The 14,535-nt window shown below is 39.6% G+C and overlaps 1 protein-coding gene across 3 annotated transcripts in view; it reads right to left on the bottom strand.

Annotated features, from left to right (window-relative positions):
• Nucleotides 1–9,396, bottom strand: part of PEX5L (peroxisomal biogenesis factor 5 like) — a 144,074-nt gene extending 134,678 nt beyond the window's left edge. For all 3 annotated transcript variants that reach the window (XM_075570724.1, XM_075570722.1, XM_075570723.1), the window contains exon 1: nucleotides 8,912–9,396. In XM_075570724.1, coding sequence (XP_075426839.1) covers nucleotides 8,912–8,932 — 21 coding nt within the window. In that variant the 5' untranslated portion in view covers nucleotides 8,933–9,396. The remainder of the gene's footprint in view (nucleotides 1–8,911) is intronic.
• Between the last annotated feature and the right edge of the window lie 5,139 nt (nucleotides 9,397–14,535).

The following is a 14,535-nucleotide window of genomic DNA, read 5'->3' as shown; positions in this document are numbered from 1 at the left end:
GTTGCTATAAAGACACAAATAATGTCTAGAAGCAATAGAATATACACCTGCTGCGAAATTCCAGCTGTTCCTCCCAGACTGAAGATATCAATTTGAAAAGTTCACCGAAATCTGCTTTGTGCATATAAACACAATGCAAGTTATAAAATGACTGTACATTTCAAATAAGCTATAACTTCTAGTATTTGGATTTACCACGGAAAAGTGTAGCTTTATCATAGGTTTTGATTTTAATGAATCAACAGGTGTACTACAAGTGTACTCAGCATACATGAAGAGACCTGTGAGATTTGAAAAGCATTCTATCCACTATTACAGACAATGTTAATAGCTATTTTTATTTATGCAGAGGGGGTGTGATGTGTTAAAGTTGTTAGACTTGAATACAGACGTAATTGGCACAGCGCCTGCTTTAGACACTGATACCATAAGGTCTGTATGTTAAGTAGAATGCATTAAGGCTGTGTCGTCAATTAATTATTTCCCATTGAATCACCGTGCATCAAATGTAAGAAATATTAGTCAGATGGACTTTGCAACAGCTGAGTCCTGGTGGTTTAATTGACACACATACACTGGCGACACACTTTATTCGAGCTCGGCTAGTCCCACGAATTCGGGTATACCCGGGTGTATTGAGGTTTGTGACTGTTTTCTGCCCGAGTGCATTGGGTTATTTTCCAGGCAGGGATTGAAGCATTTTATTCCCGCTGGCTGCAATACTGCACAGTATATATATATATACTGCATTACAATTCATGAATTTATGCCATCTGGTAGACACGCGAAGCATTGCAGCCTATTAAATCCTAATCATTATCATTTAACAGATCAGCCGCCCGTCAGCCAGGCATGAACCCAGGCTGGGAAGGCAAACACAACGGGGCTTGTCAGAGGTGAGGAGCGGCGCATTCCAGGTATCTGCCAGGTACATACTGGGTATTTGCTCGAATAAAGTGTGTCGGTGCAGTAAGGCCGATAAAAATGTTGTGAGTAATGATGAAATTGGAATGTCACATTATAATATGTCAACAAGTATTTCTTTCTTTATTAATGTTTTACCAGGAAGTGTCTTGCCTTACTGCTCCATACAACTGCTTCCCATAAAATTCCCATAAAAAAACTCTTGTGAAAGCAAAAGCAGAGCGATGCCCCTCCATGCACTAATGCCCAAAAGCGCATATTGAAAACCTCTCTTATGTCAATTAAATGGCAAACCTTACATGTTTGTAGCGTGACACACAGCCCCAACGAGTGATCTTAGAAAACCACTATGTTTCTGATTAATTCAGTTTACCATTTTAATTACATTAACATAGAAGGAGCGGCTCAATGAGTAAAGACACTGACTGGCACTGAGTTTTGAAGCAGGGGAACCTGGTTCAATTCCTGGTGTCAGCTCCTTGTGACCTTGGGCAAGTCACTTTATCTCCCTGTGCCTCAGGCACCAAAAACATAGATTGTAAGCTCCGTGGGGTAAGGGTTGCATTTTGTCTGCAAAAATGTCTCTGTAAAGCACTACGTAAAACTAGCAGCGCTATACAAGAACATGCTATTATTATTATAGTTACACAACTGGGGCTGGCTTATATGTGAAATTAATAGCTATTATAACCATGTGATCACCTTAAACAGCTGGCTTCTGCAGGTCTAGTGAATGCAAGCTTTTTGCAATTATCAATGGAATATTGGTTGGTTATATAAAAATAGATGCACTTGTGTGACATATCAATTAATATTGGTTGGTTACTCTTGAAACATGACCAGATGTAACCAAGGCCCAGGGTTGTCTTACAGTAACTCCCCATCAGTTTAACCTCTCTAACACAGAAAGAGATCACCTTACAGAGCTCACATATAGTGATACTACACTGAACTAATCCAACAACTTCCCATACCAAGATGTTGACATGTGATTCACAGCACTTGGCATTAGGCTACTTCTTCTTTAATCAGGCTTTTGGTGGAAACGGCTGGAAAATGACGATCTTGATAAAGAACAACTGCACGAAACACGTCGGTGCATTTTTCCTCTACTTTCTATCCATGTAACCTAGCAATAAATCTTTTTCTCTGGGAGTTACCCCATGATCGTAATTTTTTCTGATTTGCTGTTTTTGTGGTGTTTTTGCTCTTTTTTCCTCCAGAAGACTGATAGATCTCCTTGCTACATGGTTGCTGCACACCCAGGATTTGCTGGTCACTGAGAGGGTATACAACAGGTAACAGGCCTTTATATATGTTGCGCCTCCTATTATTGTATTCTGGAGATTGCTTAAGGGAGGCTGTTAATGTGCTGCAATATGTGGGGATTCTTGGGACCTCACTAAGCACTTATTCCTCCCCAGCATACCATATATGGATGAATATTATGGACAATGGAGGGTAATCCGGACCTACATATTTCCACTATTTGAAAAGTTTTCCTGAGCGCATAAGGAGTCTGAGCACCATTCTACACTGGACTTTGTTACGTCTTCTTTAATACCTCAAAAGCCAAAACAGGGTCGCATAAAATAGCATAAAATCATTTATGTATCAATGTTGACAAATAAATCTAAGAATGCACTCACAATGAATAAACATATTATAGATTTTCTGGTAGAAAGCCAGCAGTTATTTCTAACCCGATTTGGGGATCCTTCCCTTTCTCTTGTAAGTCTCTGGACGTAGGAAAGAATTAAAACCAATGTGCTCCACCTTTTCTGACCGCTTCTGATGGTGATTTCGTCTGAGTGATCCTCAGTGACATCATTCACCTGGAGCGGTCTGCAGCGGCTTGGCGTCCTCTCTCCTCGTCTGTAACCAGGAAGTGACTCATTCCACAATGCGTCAGTGCGATGGGGCGGGGGATCCCCCGGGCTGCAGCATCGCAAGTTTTCATTACCAGCTACAGTTACCTCACATTCAGCAATGGAAAAGGTGTTCTACAACGTCCGATGCATTTCACCATATGGTCTGACTTCCTCAGGGTCCCTGATGGTTTAGGAAAGCGGACACTGCTGCGGCCCAGGGACACTGCTGCGTCATTGAACATCTCACTTCCTGGTTATTGTTATTCACATTGTGAGTGAATTCTTATATTTGTTTGTTTTTTACATTCATACATAAAGGATTTTATGCTAAACTGCACCCGTTTTGTCTTTTGAGGTATTGTGGCTGGAGAGGGTTTTCCTGTTTCTTGGGGCAGCAACTACAGAAATTCTTTACAATCAGCACACCAAAACTTTGTTTATGCATAAACTGTGTGTGTGTGTGTGTGTGTGTGTGTGTGTGTGTATGTATGTATGTATATATATATATATATATATATATATATATATATATATATATATATATATATATATATATGAGAGAGAGAGAGATATATGCAGAAAACAAGAAGAAAAAACAGGCGCACTCCTAGTGTGATAAAGTATAAAACAGTATTTATGGGATTGTAAAATATAAAAAGCGCACTCACAAACAGAGTAAAAATAATAGCATTTATGAGATATACTCAATCGCCTTGAAGCTGTGAAGGGAATGTACCAGCCTGTCCCGTTGGTGCCACCTCTGGTGTATCCATTGGTTCAGCAAGGTGCACTGGATCCACCGCAGCCAGATGATGTAATAATCAGCAACACGGTCAGAGACTCCCTCCAGATACACCTCCCACAGCTCACCAGCAGGCAACTGCAAAACCGGAAGCGACAGCAGTCCCAAGCAAAATAGCAACAGCTCCAAGGTACTCTCTCCGTTCGTGCAGTAATGTCAGCCACAAACTCGCCCTGACGAAGTCCTTAGTGATGAAACACGTAGGGCGTTTCCCAAAGAGGCGAGTTTGTGGCTGACATTACTGCATGAACGGAGAGAGTACCTTGGAGCTGTTGCTATTTTGCTTGGGACTGCTGTCGCTTCCGGTTTTGCAGTTGCCTGCTGGTGAGCAGTGAGAGCTGTGGGAGGTGTATCTGGAGGGAGTCTCTGACCGTGTTGCTGATTATTACATCATCTCGCTGCAGTGGCTCCGGTGCACCTTGCTGAACCAACGGATACACCAGGGGTGGCACCAACGGGACAGGCTGATACATTCCCTTCACAGCTTCAAGGCGATTGAGTATATCTCATAAATGCTATTATTTTTACTCTGTTTGTGAGTGCGCTTTTTATATTTTACAATCCCATAAATACTGTTTTATACTTTATCACACTAGGAGTGCGCCTGTTTTTTCTTCTTGTTTTCTGCAGATATCCTTGGGATTTGGTGATCCTTATATACGGGCAGCAAAACTCCAGTGGACTAAGTACATTTTTTGAAATTTCAACTGACATCTGGTTTTTATTTTATTTTTAATGTTTCATATTTTTTATTTTTGCTATAGATTTCAGTTGTTTTATCACAAATTCGCCCTTTTGGGGATTCTTTGGTCAATAGCCTTGTTAACTCTATCTGATTTACACAGCTGATTTATCCTTATCAAGCTTCCCAAGGCGCTACTCCAATTTGTTATATATATATATATATATATATATATATATATATATATATATATATAGATTTACATCCCACCTGGTTTAGTCTTTTGAAACCACATTTATTCCCTAAACCATTGGGTACAACAATTTTTCATTGGTTCATATCGCTTCACTCACACGCTGTTATTATATCTGTATCACTTGTATTTTGTGTTTATTAATTTACATCTCACACATTAGGGATATCATCTCTCTATCTGGGGGCTATTTCCCCCCTACATCCCCAATGGGTTATTTGGGTCACACCCCACAAGTCGGGTTACAGACCATTGCAGGTGGGATCTGTTGATGGGTGTTGTTTAGTCAGCACATATATTTTGCTTTTTATTTTGTGTACTTCCTATTGTATGCAGCTTAGGCAGTGGTTACGTGGAATATAATTACTGTAATACTGAAGAGACAGAGAGATCAATTCTCGGAATGTACATTAAGCACATTAAAAAAAAAATGCAAACTCCCATAAAGTGGTGACTCAGAAAAGTCGCTGAGTATTACATTACTGCAGTATGGAAAAATCACATAGCATGCCTCATTACTAACATCCGAGACTGACATTTATCTTTATAGCACAGGGAGTTTCTCTTTGGGGCAGCCACACTTAGGCTTAGTCCATAGAGACTGAAGCCGTGCGGAGGCGCGCTGAGGCTGAGGGAAAGTGGTGCTTTCCCTGGCCTTAGAGCGCGCGCCGTCCGTGGGCGTGTCTGGGGGCGGGCCAGTGATGTCACGGAGCTGGTTCGCCCTCATTGGGCAAACCTCTCACGTGACCGGCCCTGCGCTCCGGCAGCTGAAGAAACTAAAGATTTCTTAAGACACACGCTTCCGCAGGCGTGCGGAAGCGTGCGCGAGCCCCTGCTAAAGCCACTCTCATTGCGGCTGCAGGGGCTCAGTGCCGAGCAGCAGCGCGCCTCAGCACGGGTCAGTGCTCATGCCCGAGGCCTTACATAACATAGTGCACAAACAGATATGCATATCATCCCATGATGGATTTGTGTATAGAACAGCGGTGGCCAACTCTAGTCCTCAAGGGTCACCAACGGGTCAGATTTTCAGAATATTCCTGCTTCAGCACAGGTGGCTCAATCTGTGGCTCAGTCAACTGAGCCACTAATTGAGCCACCTGTGCTGAAGCAGGGACTAATTGAGCCACCTGTACTGAAGCAGCGAAATCCTGAAACCCTGACCTGTTGGTGGCCATTGAGAACTGGAGATGGCCATTCCTAGCATAGAAGTATTCTTAAAGAAAATGTTCTTTTTTGGCATTTTTCCAGAAGAAACATAATGACAACATCCGAAAAACCTGGCACCCTCACCTGCCCCTTTCTTGATGTAATTTTTTCTGTCATGATTACTGCTAAATATTCATGATTAATGGGATAAATGCAGTGCAAATTATTAGATAAATAGAGTTATTTGGCAATTTGGTGATACCTTTAATTGCTAATACACAAAAGCCTTTCATGCCTGTTATACATGAAGTTTCTTTTACATGGCTATTAGAGAAAGATGTATTGATTACATTGAGAGTCGCTATGCTTACCAGAAATCAGAGACACAGGCTGCGGAAATTGTATCGGGATGTACATAAAAGTGAGTAACCTAAAGTATGTATGTACAGTGCTGTATATCTTTATTTATATAGTACCATCCAGGTACCTAGCACTTTACAGCAGTAATATATGTATATGTAACATAATATTATAACAAATAATGGGAATAAGCACGCCAGATATAAAACAATAGTAAAAAGAGTCCTTGCCCCACAGAGCTTACAATCTATGTAACTTGGAGCTCACCCTGGCTCATTACCACAATGGGCAAACATGAGAGGGATGTTCTAATAATGATTTAGTCAAAGACAAACCTCAAATTGGTATACTTGAAATGTCGAGGGCAGTAGCACACAACTAAAATAACTTTATGTACTATATGTATTAGATACTGTACATCAGTCTTTGTTGAAATACACTGTAAACTGCATATTAACAAAAGCAGCAGCAAATGTCTTCTCTAGCACAAGGTAAAAATTAAATATATTTTATTAATCACCGATTACTTGTTTTATATACACATTCTTTAGGGAACGGAGTTGAAGACTGAGCCACTGATTGAGCCACATGTGCTGTAGCAGGGATTTATTGAGCCACCTAACCTGACCTGGTGGTGACCCTTCAAGACTGGAGTTGCCCACCCCTGGTCAAGATACTAACGTACATTAAAAGCCACAGGCTGTGAGGATTTGCACCTATATGCAAGAACACTACTATATGACTTTCAGAAAATACTTCCAGTATGGGATTTTCAATTCAACAATAATCGCAAACTGTGATTGTAATTCCGCAATATGCTTTATTTACACATGAGCATTTGAAGATAGCAAATGATCCAAACTCAAAAATGTTAGACACCCAGCTTTTTCAAATAGTGTTACACTCAAAGAAATGGGAACATTTAAAATATATAAGACCACATTTAAAGGGACTGTCATTTGCTGAAAGCAAAGAACATTTTATTTTTTAATTCTTTTGAATTAATTATGACATTTCAAACCTAATACTGTTGGAGAGCAGAAGTGACTTTTTCAATTATACCTGACTTGTGACATTTATAAAGCACAGTTTTAATAGCTCTCTCATACATAGAAAATACAATTGCATTATTTTTAGTATTAGTTCTTCATTGGAATCCTATAGTGTATAATCTATTCTGTTAGGCATTTTTGACTGATACATAGATAATAATTACAAAAATGTTCAATATTGATGAAGGTCACAATAGGTGGAACTATTTTTGGTATTTGAACATTAAAAATCCCACTATGTATGTTTTCCCCACATGATCAATATTCCTGCTCTATAAATATGCAGGAAATTGTGATAACTTCAATATGGACCTCAAAATATTAAGATATTAGCCAAGCTACTTCAAAGGAGTGCAAGAGAATACAAGTACCAATTAATTAAATCACAGTGTCTCCAATGTTTAGGTCTAATTATTATGAGTGGAAAAATAAGATATTCATCATTTAATTGTCAAAACAAGAAAAATCCAAAACTGCACATGAAAAATACAAGGTCATTTGATTTTAAGTAGCACCAGTGTCAATGAATGGCATTTTAAAGTTGTCCCGTTTAAGGTGATCTTTTCCATCTGTGTAGTGATGTGTGATACATGTTGATAGTTTTTGTTAATTACAACTTCAGGTTGTCATTTTTATCTTGTGAGCTGAAAATGATTAAAATAAAATGAAATACATACTCAAAGTATACGTTTAATGAATAAAAGGATTTATATATGTATTAGATCTAATGTCACACTCTTTAACACACGTTGAAAGACATCAGATGTCTTTAAAAATGAAAATAATGAGATAAGTAAACACTTTAACATTATTTTATCATAGGATAAACTTCTGTATTTGGTTGACAGCTGGTGCACATTCAGTCTTCTAAATTTGCATAACCTTGAAGCATGTGAAAGAGAACTGATCACGAAATTGGTATTCAATTAAGATTCAGGTCAAATACCTGACCAGTGAAAGTACATACAGTATCTTTTTAATGCAACACATATATGATTAAAGCTTAGATATCACATTTTAGTATGTGTGGATGCCAGTTTGCTGCCTTTCTGCTTGATAAATGTTTCTGATTTTCTAAACTGTGTGTGACAAATTCAGCAAGGCAATGTGCTGTGTTGCTGTTATTTTGAAAGGTTGCAAAAGAAAATCCTGGGAGATCTGGCAAGGAACCTCTTGCATGAGTACAGGCTACATGGTATTTCCTTCACATCATGTGGGACTTGGATTCCCAAGCAACAGAAGAGAGGATGAAAGTCAAGGTTACAGTATTCAGCAAGGCAGTGGTGTTTTGCATGATGAAAAACCACTCCCGTTCTCAAGCAAAAATCAATAAACCAGCTAAAGCTACTTCTGTACATATGTATAGGGACCTCGCACCAGTGTTTTAAACATGTTTGGGCCAAGTGATATTGGACAAGAGTTACATTTGCTAAGAACAGTATTGGTAACACAAATGCTATAAATTATGTCAATACAATGGCTGCCAACATTTCTAGAACTAAAAACCACCACTCAACATCCTAATTGCTTGATTTGATTAATTTGCACTGAAATAAATTGTTTGCCCTTCAGCTGACATACACGCAGAGATGCATGCAGTGGGCAGGTGTCCTGTATGATTCAAGTGCCTACATCTGTCAGAAAAGGACAAGCCAAAATCAACCCACACTTCCAACTTTACTTTGTGGAAGTTGTTAGATAAGTAATCCCAGTACCACTTATTATAATGCATTATTTTCACTTGTTGAATTCATCAAGGTTTGAATGCCACCTCCCTTTTCACCTCCAAGATGGAACATGCATGTAATGTAGTCTTACCTGGATATGTCCCTGGTACATTGTGCTTCAGGTTCCCCCGGAGAATGGCAGATGTGTTTGTTTACACCTGATTGCCAAGGGGCCTATGGTTAAATAAAACGGCTTAAATTGCGTTGATTGTAGCTTTAACAGGGTTGTGATACGAGGTGCTCAGGTACTAGGCTGCCTCTTCCAAGGCTGGATATTGCTGGGAACTGTCCGTCCCTTGTGGTGCTGAAATAGATAACACTCAGCCTGCTGGGGGAAGCAGACAATAAAACAGGATCTCTGATGCTAACTCTAGCTGTCTCCAAAGAAACTCTCCTCTATGTAACTCTTTCTCGCTTTCTGCTTGGCTCTTTCATCTCTTTCAGTCTGACTGGGCCCTCCCCTGGTATTGTGGCTGCACCTCCCCTCCTTACTCTGTGCAACCTTACTGCAGGACCACAGAGAGCAAGCAGCATCACATAGAAATACTATACAAGACTTGCAGTGCCCGAGAATAATCACTATGCTGCTTCCTCCCCAATATCATGACATCAGCAGGCCCTCCTCTGACTCACCCCGCCCTTCGCTTACAGCCAGTAAATGTTCTAACAAGGGAACCGGTCCTTATGTCCCACCCTCCTCATTACAGAGCACCTTCCTGTGCTTCTAAGTACATTCTGCAGCTTGAGAGGAGAAAGCGTGTTCTCTGAGAGGAGCCATGCCCTTTCTAATTTAGTTTACATTCAAGATTGTGACAATAGTGGTAATGGACAAAGCCTGGGCATATGTGAAGGTGCAATCCCTATTAAAGTAAAAAATATTAAATTTCTATAGAAATCCTTGCACACCCAATAATGAATGTTCCACTGCTTTGTGCACTTGAAGAAAGACAGCAGGTTCAAAATCAAATTGGTGGTATATGAAAAAATAAAACAAATTCTCAGGAGACTCTTCCTTCTAAATATACTGCCTGCCCTTCCCAGAAATAATCACGTGCTGGTACAGTACAGCAATGGTGCCGACCTCTAGTCCTCAAGCTGTCCCAACAGGTCAGGTTTTTAAGGATATCCCAGCTTCAGCACAGGTGACTCAAACAGTGGCTCAGTCGAAAATTGAGCCTCTGATTGAGCAACCTGTGCTGAAGCAGGGACTGATTGAGCCACCTGTGCTGAAGCAGGGATATCCTTAAAACCTGACCTTTTGGGTTTCTGGAGGACTGGAGTTGAGCAGCACTGCAGTACAGTACCTATGGGCATATACTGTATATACTGGCAGAAGGCAATAATTGTAAAGATGGGAATTAAGCATTAATGTCATGTCTATCTTAAACATTATATGAGACAGGTAGGGGGAATCTGTTAGGACTCTTGGACTGTAATTTGTCAGTGGCTTTTACTCATAAAACATCATTCATTATCAAAACATAATTTCAGGATAGCAGGTTAGTGGAGACTGTAATTCAAGTGAAAACCAGAGGATATATCCTTTAAGTGTGTTGCTTTTAAATTCCTATATATAGGTTTCACTCTAATGTGTGTCCACAAACCACAGAGAAGCACTCATAGGTTGTCACTTGTATGCCAAGCACAATTTAATGTGGCATGATCACACATTAAAACAAAAATAAAGACTAGGGATGACTGATTACTGTAAAGAAACATATTTTTCTTGATTTATGTAAATGATTTGCAGTCTAAAATGATGGAATGTAGCCAATTTAGTCAGAGGCCTCACTGTCATACCCATCATCTCCTTTGTTATGCTGCTGCTACTTGTGATTGAGGTCTTAGGGAATTCTGCAGTGTCCAGATCACTCCAGTTCCCAAATTCTGTGAGTCAAACCTCTTGACAAACCTATTTTCCTTGCTTCTGGAAAGCTATAAAAGCAGCAATACTACTTTCAAACCCCCCCCCCCTGTATTATTTTAACATATAAAGCAAGTGACGATGTATAATTCTACATTCTTACCTAAGTTGGCAATCGCTTGGTGCTCCTGTTATACATCTGTCAAAATCCTGCCTGTGTGCCTAACATAATGACTGCTGCAGTCACTAGAACAGCAGCTACAATGTATCCTTATATTACTAAGGTAACATTATCTATTGTTACAGTTTGCCGCTCAAACGCCTGGGAATATTTGTTACAAATGATCCCAAACAGAAAAGTGTTGCAAAGATCTTGCACTGCTGGGGAGGTGGGCTAAAAACTGCTATAGAGATCAAAGGATGCTTTAAAAAAACTCATAAACGACTTACCTGCCATAATAGGAGACGATGCAGCTGCATTAGGATACGACTGTCCCTGACTATGAATCACCACTATAAGATAAAAAAAGAGCAAGAACTGAAAAGCTTCAAATACCAATAATATGGCTACACATATCCCAATAAAACTCATATCTCTAAATGTCAAGGGTCTCCATTCTAATGGGACAAGAAGGCTAGCCCTCAGAGTGTTCAAAAAGCATAAAGGAGATATCTTGTTTCTTCAAGAGACCCACGTTGACATGCAAAATCCCCCCAACACCTTCAGGGGTATCTACCCAACAGCATTTTACGCTTCATATAGCAGTAAGAAAAGAGGAGTAGCCATAATAATCAAGCACGACATTCCATTTAAAACACAAACAGTTACAAGAGATCCGGAGAGTAGATTTCTGATAATTCAAGGTCTCCTCTCAGGAGTAGAAGTGACCTTAGTAAACTGTATACTCCGAATGACCTACTGCACAGACAGAGTTTCAAAGAAAAACCTTGGAAACCATCAGAGTCAACCAAACAGAATCTATGATAGTCGGGGGAGACTTGAATATGGTGCAGGAGCTGAAGGTTGATAGGTGTACCGTGAATGATCTGAGCCATGCAAGAGCAACTCAAAATATGGCTAAGAAGTTTAGACCAATAATGAAAGAGGTTTTCCTACTGGATACTGGGTGCTGGAACCACAAGGGAGAGAGGGATTACACCTTTTATTCAACACCGCACAACTCTTATTCTAGGATTGACCATATATTTTTTATCTACAAACATGATAGTGGGAGTGGTACATGTAAATACGGGCCCAATAACATGGTCAGATCATGTCTCGGTTGAGCTAATATTCCTTCACCCATTCGACAGACCAAGAGATTATCAATGGAAACTAAATTATTCCCTTCAGCACCATGCAGTAATTGATAAATAGATAGGTGACTCACTAGAATCCTTTTTAGAAATAAATAAAGGCTCAGTGGAATCTACAGCATGTTATGGGACGCCCACAAGGCCACACTAAAGTGACAACTGATCTCAATAGCTTTGTGCAGGAAGAGAGTTAAAAACCGGAGACATAAAGAGTTGACAGAACAAATTATATCACTGAAATTAGAACATTAAAAAGAACCCATCTAAAAAAAGATATAAAAATCCTGTACCAGGCAGGAGAGGAACTTAAAAGATTGCAATTTGAAGAGATAGAAAAGGCTCTAAAATGGACAAGCCAAACCTATTACGATAAGGGCAACAAAGAGGATAGTAAATCAAAAACGTCCAGAGTCACAGCTAGCAACAGATCCCACGGGAACTCAATCAGAAGAAAAAAATATGAAAAAGGCTTTATTCGGGACATATTAAAGAATCTAAAACGTGAAAAAATCCTCCCACACCTCTCACGCCAAGTTCTAATGATATAAATCTTTAGTGACAATAAGTGTATATAATTAGTACCTTATGGAAGGATCATTTTTTTCAGTCCTGTGAATTAACTTGTACAACTTAGGGAGGTATTTTGTGTCATACTGTTTGTTACATTCATTGTTTATTGTATATGTTTGTCAACTTTCATTGTTCATAAGAGTAACTTGTTACTACTTTCATTGTAAGTCCCTAGCCATGGTGCTGTGAAGATAGATTGGGCTCATGCTGTTTACATTATCTCGTTGCTGGAGTTGTTTGTTTATCATTGCCATGGTTTCCCTGTGCTGCTGTGTGCTTTCGCTCCTCGCGCAGAACGTTTGACATCGGAGAGGGCATGTATAAGCATGCCCATGTAGTCGTGGCACGCGTGGCGTCTTGCCGCTTTTGGCGCAAAGTGTCACACACAGCCGGCTCTAAAAAGGACTGAAGTAACATATGTTTCTTACTCCTTGATAAAGTACCTGCGGGTACGAAACGCGTAGGAGAGTTGCGTACCTCCTTTTGAAGCATGTTCTATTAATAAACTTATTTTTTATTGACATTTGACCCTGGCTCCCTTTGGTTGTGTGCTGCTCTCTTGTTTTTCTACATTTGGATCCTGCTAACAGCTCAATCAGAACTCCAGAAATGGGTGATTAACCAGAAGAATTCAATAAGAAAAGTGTGAGCACCATGTCTTATTGAACATTTGCCTCAAGATATTCCCAATGAGGTCAGAGGGGTGTGGATCATTATTTACTCACTCCTGGCCTTCAGGTGATACCTGTCTTATTTGTTAAGAATACACGCAAGATGTCTCACTTTGCAAAATAAATATTCTGGCGATCACGCCTTCACCCACTTCTCTATGGAGTGTACTGTTAATTTCTTCTGAAGATCTCATTAATGCTGATCCTGTACTTGAGCACCCAGTCACCACATTTCTTTGTACTTATTGCCTTGATAGCTAAGGAGTTTCACAGTTTTTTATTCAAACCAACACAACCTAGATTCGTCAGAACCAAATCCTAAAGCCGCTAGCTTAGCTGAATTGGGAACATACTTAAGGAGTTGTAACCTCCCCAAGCTAAATGAAGAAGACCATATAAAGCTGAATGTGAAGATCACATAGATAGAAGTAAGGGAAGCAATAACATTGCTAAAAACAGCGAAAGCCCCAGGCCCAGTCAGAGTATTAAACCTATATTATAAAAAATATACAAGGACGTTGATCCCATCTCTAGTAGATCTACAGTATATAACGGTTTCCTGAAGGGCGAACATGTGCCAAAAGAAATGGCCAAAGCAAACATCGTAGAAATCTATAAGGATGGTAAAGACCCACTTAGCTGGGCCAAATACAGGTAGATATCACTGTTAAATTCAGATTTAAAAATCTACAGTATAATATTGGTGACCTGGTTAAACCACATACTTTCATGCTTAATTCATAATGACCAATTAGGGTTTATATGTGAGACATGTCTCTGATAACACACAAAAAAATTATAATTGTAATAGATCATATTAACCAAACTAATCCCAAGGCCATACTATTAAGCCTCAATGCCGAAAAGGCGTTCAATAGGATAAAGTGGAGTCCTCCCTCTATACGAATCCCTTAAGGAGACACAAAAAATTCCAGGTGCAGAACTGAACACAATGATATAAAAAATGAACCAGACAGGGGTGTCCTTTGTCACCATTATTGTTTGTCCTCTCTATAGAATCATTGGCGGCGTCAATAAGAAACAATCCTAACATACATGGGATTAAAATATGAAATAATATGTATGAACTCTCCCTGTTTTCAAATGATATTATTCTAACGATAGCAAATCCTCAGAAGTCACTACCTAATCTGAAGGCTGAATTGGGGAGGTTTTGACAAGTAGCAGGCTACAAAATGAATACGAGTAAATCAGAAGTCAGAATAAAACTGAATTTCGATTATATTGTAGGTGTAAAGACCAACGACTTAAATACCTGGGTATTAACCTAAT

This window comes from Ascaphus truei, chromosome 14 (genome assembly GCF_040206685.1).
Source record: "Ascaphus truei isolate aAscTru1 chromosome 14, aAscTru1.hap1, whole genome shotgun sequence".
Taxonomy (NCBI): Eukaryota; Metazoa; Chordata; class Amphibia; order Anura; family Ascaphidae; genus Ascaphus; species Ascaphus truei.
The sequence above is the reverse complement of the archived record's forward strand: the minus strand, read 5'-3'. Positions and strand labels throughout refer to the sequence as shown.